This window comes from Hylaeus volcanicus, unplaced genomic scaffold (genome assembly GCF_026283585.1).
Source record: "Hylaeus volcanicus isolate JK05 unplaced genomic scaffold, UHH_iyHylVolc1.0_haploid 11711, whole genome shotgun sequence".
NCBI lineage: Eukaryota > Metazoa > Arthropoda > Insecta > Hymenoptera > Colletidae > Hylaeus > Hylaeus volcanicus.
In genome coordinates this window covers 1-19,709 of record NW_026532779.1, presented here as the reverse complement: position 1 = coordinate 19,709, position 19,709 = coordinate 1, and the positions used below count along the sequence as shown (strand labels likewise).

The 19,709-nt window shown below is 35.3% G+C and overlaps 3 protein-coding genes and 1 long non-coding RNA gene across 7 annotated transcripts; 2 read left to right on the top strand and 2 right to left on the bottom strand.

Moving 5' to 3' along the window:
* Positions 1–7,955: 7,955 nt before the first annotated feature.
* Positions 7,956–10,128, bottom strand: LOC128882431 (uncharacterized). Its single transcript, XM_054134028.1, has 5 exons — positions 10,112–10,128; positions 9,371–9,520; positions 9,098–9,291; positions 8,937–9,023; positions 7,956–8,854 (listed from the first exon to the last, which is right to left on the bottom strand). Exons 2-5 carry the CDS (start codon positions 9,478–9,480, stop codon positions 8,565–8,567), a joined length of 681 nt encoding a protein of 226 aa, XP_053990003.1. The 5' UTR covers positions 9,481–9,520; positions 10,112–10,128; the 3' UTR covers positions 7,956–8,564.
* A 57-nt stretch (positions 10,129–10,185) lies between these two features.
* On the top strand, positions 10,186–11,475 carry LOC128882430 (ribosome-recycling factor, mitochondrial). The gene is made up of 2 exons (XM_054134027.1): positions 10,186–10,923; positions 11,056–11,475. Exons 1-2 carry the CDS (start codon positions 10,322–10,324, stop codon positions 11,297–11,299), a joined length of 846 nt encoding a protein of 281 aa, XP_053990002.1. The 5' UTR covers positions 10,186–10,321; the 3' UTR covers positions 11,300–11,475.
* A 120-nt stretch (positions 11,476–11,595) lies between these two features.
* On the bottom strand, positions 11,596–15,346 carry LOC128882428 (uncharacterized). Of its 4 annotated transcripts, none has more exons than XM_054134025.1 (8): positions 15,192–15,346; positions 14,348–14,527; positions 13,224–13,500; positions 12,847–13,008; positions 12,522–12,774; positions 12,292–12,406; positions 11,908–12,013; positions 11,596–11,819 (listed from the first exon to the last, which is right to left on the bottom strand). In XM_054134025.1, the coding sequence occupies exons 2-8, from the start codon at positions 14,516–14,518 to the stop codon at positions 11,596–11,598; spliced, it is 1,308 nt and encodes a 435-aa protein (XP_053990000.1). In that variant the 5' UTR covers positions 14,519–14,527; positions 15,192–15,346. The 4 variants fall into 4 exon arrangements, with proteins under 4 accessions (XP_053990000.1, XP_053989998.1, XP_053990001.1 ...); XM_054134023.1 differs by having other exon boundaries at positions 14,909–15,258; XM_054134026.1 differs by having other exon boundaries at positions 13,224–13,835; positions 14,909–15,257.
* On the top strand, positions 12,020–17,007 carry LOC128882432 (uncharacterized). The gene is made up of 6 exons (XR_008458418.1): positions 12,020–12,233; positions 12,340–12,442; positions 12,553–12,699; positions 15,396–15,489; positions 15,562–15,624; positions 15,757–17,007. It is a non-coding gene; the product is annotated as an uncharacterized LOC128882432 (long non-coding RNA).
* The last annotated feature ends 2,702 nt before the right edge of the window (positions 17,008–19,709 follow it).

Genomic DNA, 19,709 nt, shown 5'->3' with positions numbered 1-19,709 from the left:
ACGAATGGGATTGAAATTGCTTCATTTGAAACATCACAGCGCATATTTGATAACATTTCTTTATATGTGCATGGAAAATTACAAGATGTAGGAATTAATTTTTGCAGTTTGGCACCATGAAGCATTAACTTTACATTTTGATGCATTACACATACACAGAATGTGTTCCACAGGTTCCGACTATTACATATTCTTTTGGACGAAGCTGGGCAAATTTACTAAAACCAATTTTTATAGATGGATTTTGTTCTTTAAAAAGCAAAAAACGACAAAAATCACAATTTTTTAGCATTAACCCTCCGGCACCGGGCCTCGGTCATTTTTCCGTCGTTTTTCGAAGTCCCATTCCTCTGTGATCGAGAGTGTCGAGCCATGCGTTTACATTGTAACTCGATCCGTAACAATCAGCTCTCCCCACTATTCTAACTGTTAGCGACAGAAATGTTTCGAACTTTATTGCAAAATAAATCGGGAATTGTTTCGGGACAAAATATTAACAAAAACAATTGGTTATGAGGCATTATTAATATGATTATAATGTTTGGATATAAAAATTTGATTTTAAGCCTTCTTTTGTAGCGCGTATAGACTTGGATTTCGATGCCTGAATAGTGACCCGACTCCGTCGTTCGTGCGACCGCCCGGTGTCCGAGAGTTAAATTGTAAATAACAAGAAAACGGAACTAATTCTGTGTAATAATCATTTTATCATCATTTCCCTATACATATGTATTTTAGCGTGTTATCTTCTAACAATTCCCCATATTCCAAAATAATTTTAATGTAAAAATTAAATACAAGTATAACATGGTTTTATAAATATGTTGCTTATTTCCCATTATTAAATTTATATTTATAGATACAATATACAGATAACAATATACTGAAAAGCGTCTTTAGACTACTGGCACAACACCGCAGCAGAGACGACAGCAGCGCTGCAGTGGACAGCGCGATAGCGAAGCAGCCATATTGTCATACAAATTTTTTGCCAGCTATCTAGTAGTTCTCCTACTGTTCGTTGGTGGTGCCAGCTTACTATATAGTAGTTCACCTCCTCTCCGTTAGTGGCGCTAGTTTACCTCCTGCGCACCCTTAATTACATACTTACGTAGAATATATGTAAAATATACAGGTAGGGTGTTTTTCATTATGGTGCATTTGCATTTAGGCTGAAGATTCTAACAACGCGTGCAAGGAACGGTTATGTTCTTCACTAATCAGAAGCGATCACGAAAAATCACGAATTACTGTGAAAAATCACCGTGATTGCCAACAAACGTGATCGAATCACGAGTGATTCACAAGTAGCAGTTCTAGCCATTTCTAATGTGCACTGGTTTAGCATCAATAAAGTATCTAACACAACCATAAACTGGCACCCTTAGTCGCCCCAAAGAAAAATAAAATTATAAATGAAAATTGGAAGTACTTCTTACCATGCAATAATATTAATTGTGTAGATAAATTATAACATAGGTATAAGGTTTGAAATAATTTTACAGACAAAACACATTTTTTATAATTAATAAAACAGTTTTCCCGGTTTTTACGACAACCGTTGCTATGGGATCATGGTATCATACGTTGCTACCTATAGCTACAGCACTGCACCACAGTATAAATACAACCAGTAGCCAGTATTGTAAGATGCGAAGATTTCTGACTGCAGTGCCGTTTGCGGTACAGTGAGGAAGTTTTGATAGTTTTCATTCGGTCCGTACTCTATTCAGTGATGCTAAAGTTAATGGATGGAGTATCGACAATTTCTACGATCCGCGCGTACGTGAGCCCAGCGCTTCGGATGACTTCGGACAATTTCGAGAGTTGAGAGGGACGGTGAATATGACCCTGTCTCTCTCGCTCTTGAAACGTTGAGATTCCAGTCGCCGGCGCCGGCAAGGTTGCCGTTCGGGGATCTTTCGTCTTACTCATGCTATACCTATCAGCCTATCACGGTCTCCTTCATTGTTACAGGCTTAGGACGGTATACGGCAAACGGCAACCCCAATCGCTGGCAAGCGACACGAGCCATCGTAATGCGATTTTGACTCACCAGACATTTTCACTTTCCGACTGATATTCTTCTAACGAAAAAAAATGTTTTCTCGGGAATTCACGTTTTAGGACCTCCTAATCACACTGAGACTATTAAAGAAATAGATTTTTTCGAAATCTCGAATATTTGTTAACACAATTGCGTTTAAATGGCTGAATAGATTTTAATGAAACTTCATATTTAGATTTCATATTTTCGTCTCAAAATCTGGTTAATTTTTTAACCCAATCGGTTCATGAATAATAATAGTTACCTCTTATATGTAGTTACGTTATGGGCACCGATACTTACTTGACAACTACAACTTGACAATTACAACTGTTACAGAGAACAATTTATTAAAATTGAATAAAATTTATTTTCTTATAATTTTCGTATAAAATATTTGACATAATTAATAATTAATTCACATCTGTGTTGTTTTTTGCTTCCTTTCTATATTTATTAAACATCTATAGAAGAGAAAAGAATCAACAAATATGTATATATAAAGGTGTGTTAAAAGTTATTAAATTTCATTATATCTGTTCGTGATAGTTTATTTATTATTGTATATTTTGCCTATTATACGTACAGTATGTATACTCTTAAATTATTTTGTAATGTCATTTGTATAAATTATGTTCAGTTATGAGATAATCAGTTTGACAATAATTTTTTCGATGTATTATATACCGAATAGAAATTAAATTTTACTTAAATTTTTAGCATTCTCTGTACGAAGAAGAATTCTTAAACTTTACTTATAATTCGAGATATATCGATAAAAAACTTCAAAAAAGTAAAAAAATTACGTCAAGTACATGAAAAAGTGGGAGACAAACTGGCGCCACCAACGAAAAGTAGGTGAACTACTAGATAATTTTTCCCGTTTTTCAGGCACAATAATGAAAAAAAACATATAATAATTATGCATTTCGTAATCAGGGAATGTAAATCTATCGTCTCGTCAAGCGTTTTTTGGAAAAAATTGAAAAAAAAAAAAATTTCCTGCCTTTGAATGTATTTTTAGCATGTTTCAAAAGCGAAATTGCAAAATATGTAACTATAAGGAACAGTTAAAAAAAAATCAGCCGGAAAGGTCGCTTCCTCGCCTCATAAAATTACATTAGTAAGTATGCAATGTAAAAACTATTGTATAATAAAAAAGGTAAAACGTTTAGGAACATTATTTTTGAGTATACGTAATTACATAAGAAAAAGCACACTAACAAAGGGAAGGCACGGATGTTGCAATCGCTTTTGGAACGACACCCTATGGGGGTCGTAGTACGCATGTAGTACTGCAAAACCATTTTGGCTTTTTTCAGAATGGGTGTTTGTTTTCGATGTACAATAAAAGCATCTAGCAAGGTTTGTTGAATGCATTGGTAGAGTATTAGGTTGTAACGCTGCTTGAACCCGGGTACGAATCCCGATTGATGTATTTTTTTTTTCAATTTTCTATCAGAAATATACTTTTTGGATATCATGTACTATATACTGCATATTATATATTACCTTACGCATATTTTAAGGTCAAAATTAATTTTTTAACGTAACATATCATACCGGAATATCTACTTGCTGTAGGTGAGTAAGTCTTCACAACGATTTTTATGTTTGGTCGAAAGTTTATTTCGTTTTATCGTGACAGTCACATGAAGGAAGGTTTGAAAGTTTGAAAATGGATAGTGATTCAGTGCGTGCAAGTTGTTCTGAAGAAATAGTCATCGATAGCACAGAATCCAAGTGTAAAGAGGACAGAATGTGTGTAATGTTTTCTCTTTCTCTGGCGTGTGTATTCTCCGGAATACTACTGTTAGTTGTCATGTACGTTCCATTCGTTCGATTTTACTAGTGCTAAAATGAGAAAGCATGTTATCTTCTATCATTCTCCAAAGTATAACACTCGTGCTCGAGCGATCACTTTATACTTTATAGTTTGCCGCTACACCAAACCCCCTGTTTTGTCTACGGGTTCCTCCTCGTCACGCTCGAGAACGGTCAAGCCGAAATAAGCAACTCGCCGGTCCCGATCGAGTTACTTATTTCGAGACATTGCTGTTGTTTCTTCTTGTTTCTATTTGTATAATGAATTTCAATATATTTATCTCTATTCTACATAGATATGCTTGGTACGCATCATGGCTACCCAAAAATCGAGTACATATCATTAACGTAAATCAAGCGGTATTCCCAGTAGAATTAAATAAACAATTTTGCAGTTGTGAATCTAAAGCATTCATTCGATGTACATGGTGATTAAAATTTTTGTTTCCACTGCTTTTTCGAAAATTATCACCCAAGTTCATGTACATCATACATTCAAAATGGAAATTGTTTGTTTTAAAAAATATATCCGAACATTAGTTATAAATAAGTCATATTTAACGAATATATTTTTAAAAGAAAGTGAAAAAAAAGAATAGTGTAAGAACGTTTCAATGGGACTCGAACTCGCGACAGAGGAATTATTATGCTGATGCTTTACTGATTACGCCGAATTCGCTGTTGATAGAGTCGCTTATAATTCACCAAGTAAGCACCAATAATAACTTCAATGTTGAATATCTCGTAAAGTTTACGACGTAAACTATAAATCGTCTACCCCCAAAACTGAATATCATTCTCTTCAGTTTTCCACTGTGCAAAAGCTCATCAAAAAATTAGCATCATATTTGGGCCCGTTCCCTTGTCAGTCTCTCTTTCTTCTTTATCAAACTGTCTCTTTCTACTTCCTCGACGCTTTCAACCTTTGGACAGATTCGAAGCTGATCGAAACATTTGGTTACACATACAATGTATGTAGGTATAATAACCAGCCGAGGTGTTGATTCTAAGAGCTCTTTCACACGACGATACGCGTATCGCAATACGCGTATGCGATACGTATCTGCTAGGAAGATACTTATGCGATACTGTATCCAACTAATTTCGTAGCTCGGTGTTGATCATTTGTTTTTCAGTTAAACATATCTTCTCGTTTGAGAAACACGCGTTCTTAGTTAGTGAAAACTATATTCTATACTTTTTAATACTAGTGAATGTTCTGACGATTTTATAATTGTTTTTAATTCCGGATCGGTTTTCTGAAGTTCCGACACTTCCACGAGATCAAATTCTAGCGGTAAACGAACGGACTCGATTCGGGATAACGGATCAGCTACTACGTTTTTGGAACCTGGTATATATTCAACGCAAGTAGTGAATTGTGAGATAAACGATAATTGTCGTCGCTGTCGCGGGGATGCTTTGTCCGCACGCTGACGAAAGGCATATGTCAGAGGGTTATGGTAGTTCGCGATCTTGAACTCTGTACCTTCTACAAAATGTTTGAAGTGCTTGACCGCTTCGTACATCGCCGTCAACTCCCGGTCATACGCACTGTAATTTAATTGCGCGGAGCTAAACTTTTTAGAGAAAAAGCCTAACGGTTTCCATGAACCATCTAAATATTGCTCCAGGGCTGCGCCCATAGTGAAGTCGGATGCGTCCGTGACGACACGGGTTTTCGCGTCGGGTGCAGGATGACTCAGCAGTGTCGCATTGACTAGTTCCTCTTTGATTTTGAGAAACACTTTTTCCATTTCAGGTTCCCATTGGATTTCGCGCTTATCGTTCTTTTTGGAACCTTGTATATTCCTGTGCAGTGGCGCTTGAGTTTTCGCGGCATTTTGTAAACCACGGCGATACTGATTTACCATCCCTAAGGAATCTACGCAATTCCACGATCGTCTGGGGTTTTGGAAATTTTAAAACTGCTTTTATCTTATCTGCCGTCGGCCTGGATCCCTCCCGATCTACCAAGTAACCTAGGAAGGTTAATTCTTTTTTCCCGAACTCACACTTCGCTGGGTTTATACGTAAAGAAAATTTCTTTAATCGTTCTAAAACTATTCGCAGATGAATTTCGTGCTCCTCAAGAGAGGAGGAAGCTACGAGGATATCATCGATGTATGCGAACGCGAAGTCTAGGTCTATGAGTGCGCGGTTAATATATCGTTGGAAGGACTGACTCGAATTTCGGACACCAAAGGGCATAGTTGTATATTCGAAAAGACCAAACGGTGTTATCACCGCGGTTTTTGGAATATCCTCAGGCGCGACCGGAATTTGATGGTACGCTTTGAGAAGATCTATTTTGGAAAATATAGTTTTTCCCCTCAAATTGCACGAAAAGTCATGTAAGTGCGGTATCGGGTACCTGTCGGGCACAGTAATAGACAATTTACACACCTCCGCAATAAGCTGTTCGAGGGTCGAAGATCCCTCTGAATTGACCACTGACATCTGGTTCTGATCCATTCCGAGGACCTCCACGTACTTGTCGGCCATTTCTGCTAATTTATTTAAATTTTTTTCCTCTGAGACCGATAACGCTGCTCGGCACGGAGCTGGAAGTTGATCTAAGAAAACCGTGCGAATAATGTCGCACAACCTGAGTCCAGAGCACGCAGACGTGTGAGAATCAACGAGGGTTTTCCGAGCGTTGAAACCTGACCCTTGATTAACTGACGCAAGCGCGATTCACTGGAACTACCGAATGTGGAAATTAAACGCGGCTTAATTAGTTCATAAATTTTTTTTGGTTTCGGTTCCGTGATTAGCAAATCTTGGACGGCTTGAAGAGCCTCCATGTCTAATTTTTCCGAAATACAGTCCGCTTTGGTCGCAGATACGGTAATTCCCGCATTTCGCAATGTGACTTCCGCCTGGAGGAACCACAGCACTGGGTTTTCGCGGCAAAAATTCGCGATTTTTGGCTGCCGATACACTGCTGCAACACTTACGGACGGCGTGGCTGCTTCGGGTTGATTTCCCATTTCGAGCTCCCGGATCCGTTCCTGCAGTTGCCGTAGCTGTTCCTCCATGGCTTGAGACGTTCAGCTTTTTTGTCGAAGCGTACAAAAGGATGACCTCATCATGCGGTGCTCGATGCCCTTGATCACGCCGTTGACGATGGTTTCCCAAAGGAAGTCCCTGACCAGCGACCAGCCTTCCAGAATTTTTTTATCGCTGTTCTGCCGACCCTTGTAGCGTACACGCCGGCGTGCCTGCACGTGCACGCTAGATCCTTTTTTTAAACTGCGTCGGTGTCTTAACTCGTGACGGATCACGTCGGGGTCACCAATGTGGGCGCTCTGCACCCTGGACGAGTCAATGGCAATGACGCAGTACCCCCTGCAACTCTCATCGGTAGGGGTAGAATAACGAAATCGTTATTAAACACAACAAAACTTTATTTCTCCCGGCAGACGTTCCACGTGTCTAAGTTTCTACTCTCTCTGAACAGTTTCTACCGTCTTCAATTCTCCCGCGCGTCAATTGTTTCTCCCCCACTATTCGGGGAGTCGTAAAGGTCGATCCCCACAAATCTCCAATTCTTCACACTTGCATAGCACGAAACTACCAAAGAATATTATTCTATAGAGCGGAGATTCCTTACTCCACCGCAGGCGGCGCTGCAGTCGGAAATCTTCGCATCTTACAACACTGCCAGTAGTGTCACTCCGTGTCGGCACCTTTGATGTTGGTGTCCGAGGTCCGACATGTTTCTGGTATGCACCGCGCGCATATTTAAACTGAGAGAAAAAGAAAGGCAATTGCAGACGGTATGTATAAAACACTGAACATAAGTGCTGGAATTTAAAAAAATATAGTGTTTTAGTAAAAAAACATTCTATCCATATTTATCTATAAAAAAAATATATTTTATAGATTGTAAAAGTAATATTCAGATTCCTAAGTAACACAAATTCAAAGTTTAAAATACTACAAATTTATAAGTGTAACATAAAAGTAATGCGAGTAATCATATGAAACTAAGTGAAAAATAAAAGTAATAATATTACATGGATGTTGTAATAATTTTGTACTTCTAATACGTACCATTCTTTTATTTTATTTATAATCAACGTAGTTACACTTAGATTATCTACAATTGAAGTATGTACAATATGTCAAATTACATTGTAATTTCTTCATTAATAATTCAAACATTTCCTGGAAAAATTTACGACTTATAATTTAAAGTATTCGTCTTACATGGAAAATTCATTTCTGTTGAATACGATGTTCCGGACAAAATTCAATCATCTGTAAACAAGTATCTGTATTAATGAATTGTAAATTAAAAAGATTTATAATAACATTTTAATGCTTAAAAAGTAACAAAATGAATTGCATTATACTTACGTGAAGTTAACAATGTATTAACAAATTTTAAAGTGTGATATGTAATGTGTGCGTTAGTAAATTGTAAACAGTGAGTAAACTGGGTTTTAATGACAGTGTCGATACTTATACAGCAATATCTATTTAAATCTTTTAAATTTGCAGTTTTTATTTAAAAAAATTCAAACACAATGTCTTTCAAACCTGGAGAAATAATTAAACTTTGAATCATCTTCTTCAGTGTTCTTTTTGAAGGCAAAATAAAAGTATTCCATAATACTCTATAAGCTTTTGGTCCTTTTATGTATAATGTCAAACAAAACATTTTAAATTCTTTATAGTATATCTATCACCATTCTTCTTTCTTCAGGTTAGCTGCTTGGTTTCTCAAAAAGTCTACCATTGTTTTGGGATAAAATTGAGACATAAGATGATGCAATTCATTAAGCGTCATGTCTTTTTGAGTCTTTTCCTTTTTACTTCTTATCTTTGCACGCTTTGCTCTTTTTACTGCAGCGTCACATTTTTTCTTCAGAGCTGTTATTTTGCTCGAGCAACAGTCTGCTATTTCTAATTGAACTTGAACACTTTTATCATGTTTTGATACATGACTATCATTTTCTGTGCGTTCATTAACGCCTAAAATTACAGACAAAATAAAACATTGTTAAAAGAAATTTAAAACATATTAAATTTCTCAAATTTAAATTAAGTAATTTACCTGTCAAATTAGTTATTGAACATGTAGGCACAAGGTTACTCATGTCTGGTTTTGTATCTTGCCCACAATGATCTGGTGAAGCTTGTACTACAACATCATTTTAAGTTCAGTAACAACAACAACAACAACAACATCATGCAGAATGATGCAGAATCATTTACCATTGATTTTAGTTGGTGTAGTATCATTTTCTTCAATATTTAAGACTGGAATTGCATGTGGTTGTAAACGATTCCTTAAATTGTTTAAGAACATGTGTGGAGCAAAATGTTTGGAACACACTCTATGAGTAAAATACAACTTTGTAGGTGACATATCCTTTTTCTTGCCACATACTTGAGCCCATGCTTTCGCTCTAAAATATATATTACAATAATTTTAGAAATAATTGAATGATTAAACGTAAATATGAACAATTGCTAAACAATGGATACCTTATTGGCTGAGATGGAAAACGAAAAAAACTGAGATGCTGACTTGTCTCCGATTTCTCTTTACAACTGCTCACTGAACACAGGAAACCGTTACTACTTTTACGTTTCATTTTATATGAACGTTTTATATTTCGTATCGCTTCTTGTGTCCTAATATCCAAAATACTGTTATATGTACTAAAAGAAACTATACCAAATCCAAACAGAAATAAAACGTAGTATAATTAGAATCACACATATTACTTTATTTTGCTTTTGCTAATATTAAAGTAAAGAAATGTTTACGTACCTGCTGATTTCAAAGATTAGCGAAATACTCAAAGATATTCAATAAATAATATTACGCAGAGAAACGTGAACGAAATACAGGGTGTCCCAAAAATGTTGTAACACCTTGAAAGGGTTGGTTCGGGAGGTGATTTGAAACAATTTTTTCCTTAGCGAAAATGTTGTCCGAGGCTTCGTTGAGGAGATATTAACGGAAAACACTGACCAATCAGAGCGCGAGTATGCCGGTGGAGCGCCCACGGTAGCATATGAGCGAGGCCGCTTAGCGCGTAGCCTACGCTCCACCGGCATACTCGCGCTCTGACTGTTCGGGGTTTTTTGTTAATATCTGTTTAATGAAGCCTCGGACAATATTTTCGCTAAGGAAAAAGTTGTTTCAAATCACCCCCCAAACCACCTTTTCAAGGATCTTCAACATTTTTGGGACACCCTGTAGAATGAAATACAACAAACCACACGTAAACACTCTGCCACAGTATCACACAGTGTTACTTGCTAATAATTCACCTACTTTCCGTTGGTGGCGCCAGTTTATCTTTGCGCACCCTAACCTTAAAATATATTTTAATTCTTGTTGCGAGTAGTTATAATAAAATTGTTTATTACAATATAAATTATTGTCACAAGCATGCATATAAATGTGTTGAATAAAGAAATTCAAAAATGTGGTCTTTGGTAAAATTAAATATGAATTTACAAATATTCTTAAGACCTCGAATTTTAAAATTAGATATTTGTTCAATTAAACATGTAATGAACATACATAATTTTGTACGTTCACCGAACGTTTTAGCTGTCTATCGCTTTTCCAATATATATTTTTCTATTTTTCGCTCTCTCAATTTGAGTAGCTTTAATAATTTTTCAACAGCACATGCCTTATTTAAAAGCAAAGATCGAGGTAAAGATAAAAAAAAATTACAGCAATCTGTGCATGTTGATTTAAATGAAATAGCTGAAGTTATAAATGTAGAAGATATGATGTCTGAATTAAACAAAGCGGTTGACGAGTATAAAGATCAGATTGTAAAATACATGGGGTTACGTACAAGTACAGATGCTATCGAAGATTTAATTGTAAAATACGAAGGAAGTGAATATAAACTTCAAGAACTTGTAAAGATTAGTCGGCAACCTAATTTATTAGTATTGAATGTGGATGTATTTCCACAAGTAATTCCAGATATCGTTAAGGTACTATCAACATCTCAAATGAATTTAAATCCACAACAACAGGGTACAACGATATATGTTTCAATACCTAAGTAAGTTCAATTAATACTGCATATGACATACTTTGTAAGTATAGTAAAAATAGAATGAACCATACATTAACTTGAAATGTTTCCTGATATTGTTTGTGTTATTTATTTTAACTTCATTGTATAATTCGATAGGGTCACAAGAGAACACAGAGAAAAACTAGCGAAGACAGCAAAAGCGTACTTTGTAAAATGCAAAGATAACATTACCGATGTGAGGAATAAGTACGTAAAAAAAGTGAGAAGAGACAATAATGTACCTTCAGATTTAGCTTTCAAGATTGAAGGTTATATAAGTACTATAAGTCGTGAACACATTGATAAAGCAGAAAACTTATTGAAGACAAAACAGAAAGAACTTTTGGGTGAATCGCTATAGTCATTTTTAGTTTTCATGTGTATATTTATCAAGCATTGGATTAAAAAATATATAATAATGGTACAATGTATAACATTGTTTACAATTTGTAATAACATTGCATTTCAAAATACATTAATAGTAATAGAATATATTTTCTTGTGCTTATAGTAAAATATATTATTTTTTTATTAGTGTTTTGATCTCTTATAAAATAATTGTTATTATAATTTAAATGTACATAAGAATTGTGTGGATTTTTCCAATGTGTATATACCTATAAATTATTCTCCTTTTAACTTAAGTGATTTTAATAATTAATTGTTCAAATTCTTCATATATTCAGTATTATTTTCAAGGTAATATAGAAGAACCTTGCAAAGGGTTGTAGAAGCAGTTTTTAAAGCTTCTTTGTTGTGAAAACCTATGCTAAGTCGTAAGAAATTATTACATTTTCCTGTGTATGAAAATCGTGCTCCTGGTATTGCAGATATATTGTGTTTTTCTTGACACCATTTAATGAAATCATTAGCATTTATTCCTGTAGAAAATGTTTACATTTCATTGACACCGATGTCTTTTATAATGAGTAATTTTAGGTAAAACAGATGTGTTTAGTGCATATATACCTGGTGGGAGATGAATCCATACAAAGTAACCACCTTCTGGTCGGTAGTATGAACAGCATTTTGGCAAATATTGATCCAACACATTACATAGCACTGATAATCGTTCCTACATAAAAAATATTTACATGTACATAATAAATATGTTGTTTATTTTGTTTATACAACTCTTACTTTTTTAATGTACTTTATAAAATGTTTTAATATTCAGAACAAGTTTTAAATATATATAAATAGTATCAAGTTCCACTTATAATATAGTGTGAATTTACGATTGTAATTTATGAGAAAATGCAGATGGAACAAAAGTGTAATATTATTACTTGGATGTGAGTGTAATTACAAGGAGTTCTATATAATTAAATAAACAATATTAATTAAACTCACCCGATAAATATTAATAATGTAATCAAGATACTTGTCTTCAATTTTTAGATGAAGTAAACTTGTAATAACACCAGAAATGTAGTGATTAACTGCACCACCACTGCGTAATATCCCTCTATAAATTGTGAAGCATTCATAAAAATCGAACAAGGTAACAAGATCAAAACTGTTGTCAAACAAAATTGTTTCACATTTTTCAATTTTTATCTTAAGATAGAGAATAAGCTTACGATGATCTGAAAATCTTTGCTATTTTTGCAGGGCATTCCATCCATCCAAAGCGAATTGCTGGTGAAAGAATCTTTGAAAATGAACAATTTGATATAATATTGCCACCTTTGTAATTGGGATCCTCTAGGTTGTCATAAAAGAACAGTCGATGGGGCGGATTTCCGTTTCCATAATAAAGTAAGTTATATACATCATCGCAGACAACTAGTATAGAATTGTTCCTCGCTATTTCGATCAGACGCTTGCAACTTTCTATTACAAAGTAACATAACGTATGATTAGCTAAATGCATTGTAATTTCTGAAAATATAATTTATAGTTTACCTAGTGGTAAAGTTCTACCAGTTGGATTGTGGAAAGTGGGAATAGTATAAAACATAGCCCAGAATAATTTCTCATCACTGAGAAGGAAATTACCATTTTTTTTCTCCTTTGTGACTATTTCTTCAAATGCATCTACATCTACAGTATCATTTTTCATTGGTACTGTAGTAAAAAAATATGTTCTTATTATTTATATTTAAATCATACTTTCAGCACCTAAGTAAAGACAGTCGACAGTCGACCAAATTTGAGGTATTGACATCATTTTAATGTTTCTTATTACGAATAACAGACGAAAAACAGAGTTCTGTCATAATATTGAATAAAAATACTTAGTATTCCTGATACTCCTACATAAAACAATGTGATATTTGTACCAGTTACTATTTTCATTAGTGGAAATTGTTTGAAAGCATCCAGGGCTATCATGTAAGTGACTTCTTCTACGAAAATTATTCCATTTGGTGAAACAATGGTGTTTAATAATAGTTGAAGACCGTGCGAAGCTCCACAGGTTAAAATTAAATTTTCTCTGCTTACTGGATCACCATATTGCCTGGTTAGGAACATTGCCAGTTCCTTGCGACACTCCCACAGACCTGCTGTTATGCCATATTGAAAAAGATAATACTTTCCCTCTTTCCTTTCTTCTTCCTAAGATGTAATATGCCTTCTATACAATATATCTTTGCTAACGATACACAAAATTTTGTTTCTATGGTAAATGCACTATTGAGTGTAATGTAACAGGAGATTATTAATTTAGCAAATAAAAAGGAAGCTTTTAATCGATGAAAAAACCATTAATAACACAAATTTTAATTCTAAGAAACTTAACTAATGTAGAAAATTAAAAAAAAAAAAGAATTAATGTAAATGAACTTGAGATATTCAAAACATTCATACTATTTTGTCAGTACATAATAACACCATAATGTGTTAATGCATTTAATACTTTTGTATCTCAATTTAATGAATTGTTGATAAATCTGAAAAATTTGTAGAAGTTACAAGAAATGTTTGAATACGTTCTAATGTGGTGAGATAAGTTTCGATAATACATATACAGGGTGTCTACAGTTAAGTCTGGATAAACTCAGGGAATCAATTCTACAACTAATTTCCAACAAAAAGTTCCTCTTAGACATTTTTCTAAATACTCTTATTTTAGGAGTATTTTCTCTTAATATTTTTTCTGTGTTTTCGACTATACACTTTTTAAACTGCCATAACTTCATCAACTTACAGTGCAAAATTAAGACTAAATATACCAGATGCTTTTTCGAATGGTACATTTAGTCTTAATTTTAACCATAGAAAAAGACACAGAAACAATTAAAACACAGAAAAAGAATCAAAAGTTAAAATACTCCTAAAATAAGAGGTATTTAGAAAAATATCTAAGAGGAACTTTTTGTTGGAAATTAGTTCTAGAATTGATTCTCTGCGTTTGTCTGGGCTTAACTATAGACAACCTGTATAATGAATGTTAATCTTTTACCAGTCGATGATCTGTCGCTCTCTGTATCATTTCTGTACAATGTTGGAGTAGATCAGGTCCAGGTGCACCAACCGATAAGTTCGTAAAGTTGTCTTTATAAACATTAAATGCATCATCTCCATCGAAAAGATGTCTCAGATATGGATCATCTATTGTCTCCATATTGAACATATTTCATAGCTGTAATTAATTCAATACACAGTGATTTCGTTTCAATAAATTTATGATTCTTCTAAAATTGTCATTACAAAGAATTTCACAAAATGTTGCAGAACAGGTCTTAACTGGTTTTGCATATATCTATATAAGCAACGGTGTCGTAAAAATTTGCATAGTATAATTTGGAGGTTCGATAAATATTGTAACCTTCAACACACTTTACCTTTTAATTTGTACAATGTGTTGAATGAAATAAGATGATTAATGTTTTTTTATACACCAAGCGATGTGAGATCATGAATCGGCATGTAACTGCCGATAAGAACTGGATAAATTAGGATGTGAAATTGTGTGTGAAAGTGATTTGGAAGTAATTATATAATTGCAGTTTCACACACTTACGTTAAATAACTTCAACGTTACGTAGCCGATAGTTGTTTTTTCAATAACTAAGATATACAGTTAGTTTAGTGTAATAAGTATTCGTACAGGAACCATTCATTTTAAATTGGTTGGTGTATGAATACTTCTTACACTGACTGTAGATAATTAACAAATCATCTATTGCGACGCGATTGCATTTGCGACTTGATTTCGCGTTTTTCGTTTCAATAGCATTGCGTTAAAAAGAAGTAAATGCCTATTCATAACTTTTAATCTGCAAATGTATGATTTTTTAACTGACTTCGAAAAGGAGGAGGTTACTCAATTCGACATGTATGTGTTACGCTATCACGTGAACTTAGCTTCCAGGGCCCCCAAGCTCTACTCTTGTGACCATGAAGCCCGATTTAATTCGGCATGCACCCGGCAAAATTTGAACTCCACCTGACTCCATATATCCATATTTGGTCACTGAAACATACGAACGTTTTCACTTGTTTCGAAGCTAACCGCATGATCGAACGCGATCGATAATTCAACGATTGGAACGATTGGATGGAATTCAACGATTTTACTAAAGACATGGACGATAAAAAACGGTAAATAATTTTTAAAGTATATCATAAAATTTTTAATGAAAATATTTAATGAATTCTATTAATATCAACTAGCACCTGCTGCATCTGTCAAGCCACAGGAAGAAACTGGGATGGAAATTGAAGAACGAGAAGAATGTAAGTTTTTGATCTCTATACATATACATATGATAAAATAATATATAAACATAACATTTATACACTACATGTAAATGAGAAGACCTCCAACATTTGATGTATATACAATGTTATATAATTTGGTTAATATAGATCAACCCGTGCTCACCTTGGATGCCAGGACAATGTGGAACTTCAGGACAGCGTGGGACTGAAGGGCTTCATTGATCCTGATACCAGTAGAGATTCCGGCGCCTATAATGTGCTTCCTGGTTCATCCAGAGATTAGTGTATTACCTTACAATAATATTATTTTCTATTGCATTCCTTTTTTTAGTTATGATAGGTATTCAGTATTATGTGTGTCATTTAAAAGGTGCTTCTATTAATTTTTCGTTACAATTACATATTGTACTGTCCAAAGGGGTCGACTCCAAGCAGTCAGCAGGAAATGCTTTAAAGGTATGAAGTATTTTTTTTATTATATATTTTATTGCATTTTTTTATTATATATTTTTATTGTACATTTTACCCTATTTTTATTGTATATTTCATTGTATTTTTATTATATATATATTTTAAATATAACGTATGTATATTTTTATTATACATTTTATTATATTTTTATTATATATATTTTTTATTGTATATTGTACTGTATATTTTTATTACATTTATGTGTAATAAATTTAATTTCGTAAAGTAGGGCCTTTTTTTTTCTTCCTTTACTTTTTATTCAGTTTCATTTTAAAGCAGGTACAAATACACATATATAGGACCATGCTGTTGTGTGTGTGGCTCACTGATTATCTTGTATGTGGTAGTAACGACACTGGCGCTGCCAAGATGCGGGGGCTCGAATTAAATCGGGCTTCAACGCGAAATACGGTAGCTTAGCGGCCCTGGTCTAAGCTAACATACGCTGCTGAATATTGTTAATTATGACAGAAAACAGTAAAAGTAGAGTCGCTATGGGAGCTTGCGCTCTAGTTTGAACATTTATCTAGCGGAAACGACTATTGAGAAGTCTCGAATCTGCACTGTCAAGACTTAAATAGGACAATGCGCAAGCCCTTGCATTCTGTCCAGGATTATCATGTTACACGTAAAATATAGTTCCGGCATTTGTCGCTACAAACGCTCATAACTGTCCGCACATAGAGACACTCAGTCAGAAACACATAGCAAAGGAGACACATGCCATCGGTAAGGTAGGCTTTATAAGCAAGCGAGACGTCAACGACAATGTATCGTTGGTACGAGCAGCCGTCCGAGACACATTCACACATGCAACGCTCGGTGGCATGTCCGTGTGCCTACGAGACTGCAAGGGTTCCGTATTGTCCTATTTATGTCTTGACAGTGCAGATTCGAGACTTCTTAATAGTCGTTTCCGCTAGATAAATGTTCAAACTAGAGCGTAAGCTCCCATAGCGACTCTACTTTTGCTCTTTTCTGTCATAATTAACAATATTCGGCAGCATGATGCCGGCCATGAAAGCTAGCGAGCAGCCGTGCCGAGACACACGCACACATGCAACGCCCGGTGGCATGTCCGTGTGCCTACATATAAGCTGCGTGATGCCGCGATACCTGAAAGTAAGAGTCCAGCCGAATAAGCGAGACTTTCAATATTACATTTGTGACATTTTTCTAATTACAATGATACCACATATAATACAATTCGGATCATATTTACAATAATTTATGGACGACGCGGAGAAAAAACCGCTTCGAATACGTTCAACAGCTCACAAGGAAAGTTTGCGATTCGGACGAGCGCTTTTTGAACGAGACTGGGGTCACAGGGAGACATCGCCTAGTGTCCCCCGAATTTTTTAATCAAATTTTTTCCGTATGTAAAGAAGGGTATGCAGAACAATCTCTGCAAGTGAGAAGGCGCTACTATCTTTCGTTTTCGAGAAATAAATTTTTAAAAATAGCTAAATTTCGATTGATGAGTGTCGACCATACAAGGGTCGGAGGTATCGTAGAAGCAGCGTGGCGCAGTCGTTGGAGTGCCAGGTTGCGAAGTCGATCTTTTGCGCTGGACGCGGTTCGATCCCTTTAGGAGTCAGTTCTTTTTTTTTACTTTTTCTTCCATTTGTATCATGTTTTGTTATGTTTTGTTTTTGCAATGTTTGTTTAATATAATTAAATTGTTATTTACGTTGTTATAAGCGTTTATAAATTGTTATTTATAAACGCTTGTAGAAAAGTCCTTTCACATCCTGACTTCTTTTTCAATGCGATAGAAAACATAAAAATTGCACAATATTGTATAAAAATAATCTTAATATATAAAAAGGTTGTTTCCATAACAAAACATGATACAAAAGGAAGAAAAAGTAAAAAAAAAAAATAAGTGGCTCCTACCGGGATCGAACCGCGTTCAGCGCAAAGCTAGAGTTTCGAAGCGACGACGAAAGTAGAAAGAAACAGTTCGATGAAGAAGGAAGAGAGACTGAGAGTCGACGTTGGCAAATGTAAGAATACGGGATGCTAAGCGCGATTTCGACTTCAGTGAAATGGCAACAGTGTAGAGAGACGCTGTTGTGAGAACGGTAACATCGTAATACGCAAGCCCTTGCAGTCTCGTAGGTACACGGACATGCTACCGAGCGTTGCATGTGTGAGTGTGTCTCGGACGGCTGCTCACACCAACGATACATTGTCGTCGTCCACATTCAGATGTCTCGTTTGCTTATAAAGCCTACCTTACCTTACCAGCATCATATTTTGAACAGCAGAAATTGCATTCAGCTCTCCTACTGGCTAAATGCTTTACTTAATTTATTTCTTCTAGTGGCCGTTCGGTTTTTATGTCGTGTCGATCTTTTCGGCGACGGAGTCCACTCCCTTAAGTATTTTCAGCGAACGTTCCCTTTTCTCTCCTGACTTTCGACTTTCCCACGCTTGATCACCCACGTTGAATATTTTAACAATGTACGTGGCGGTTCGTTGATTCAATGCGTTAATCCATTTGAATTCCGCTCCTAATTTGAATATAAATATATACTACATGCGGTAGTGTTTAAGCTATTCCGCGTTGTGGCGCTACATGCCATGAAGCTAAGTTCACGTGATAGCGTAACAGTATATATTTTTTTTTTAGGTATGTTCACCGATTACGCCGAGATGGCTTGACAAATCAGAATGAAACCTGTTGTATCTTGTAGAGCATGTTCCCCCGGTGATCCTGCTATCAAGACTTTTTGCGATTTGTCATTTTTTACCCGCCTTTTTACAAAAAACCGTGATTTTTAGGTATGCTTGTCGATTACGTCGAGATGGCTTGAGGAATCGGAGTGAAACCTCTTGCATCTTGTCGAATATTTCTTCCAGTTGGTCGCGTAAAAGAAACATTTTGTGATTTGTCATTTTTTACCCGTTTTTTTTTTTTAAAACAGAAAAATTTTGTCTTGCTTCTTACTCCGAGACGGATGGACCAATCAGATTGAAACTTCTTGCATCTAGGAGAGCATTTGCCATTTGGTCCCATAACAAAACATTTGTCCTTAGTTTGTTTTTTACCACTTTATATCACTCTTTATCGCAAAGAGCGTACTATTTCACGTATGTTTGGCCTGAAATCGATGAAATCCCTTACATTTTGCTGCCGTACAGGTTTTCGCGATGATCACATTTCCAAAAATTTATGAATTTTTTAATTGTTTATAACTATTGCTATTGCAAAATTCCTTTTCTTTGCTGAAACTCGGCACGGAATTAACCGATCGAGATGGAATTTTCCGCATTTCATGATAGATGAATTCATGATGTTCCCATTTGCAAAAATGTATGGACACTTTCATTGCTTGAAATCATTGTTGGTGCAAAATTGCTATGCTCTGGTGTAGCTCAATAAGGAATTTATCAAACGCAATCAATCCTTTCACATGTATTCCTGATAATCCTATTTGCAACAATACAGGGTGTCCCAAAAATGTTGGATGTTCTTGAATTGGGTGGTTTCTGGGGGTGGGGCGATTTGAAACAATTTTTTCTTAGCGAAAATGGTGTTCGAGGCTTCGTTAAGGAGATATTGACAGAAACCTCCGACCAATCAGAGCGCGAGTATGCCGGTGCAGCGCCTGCGAAGCCTA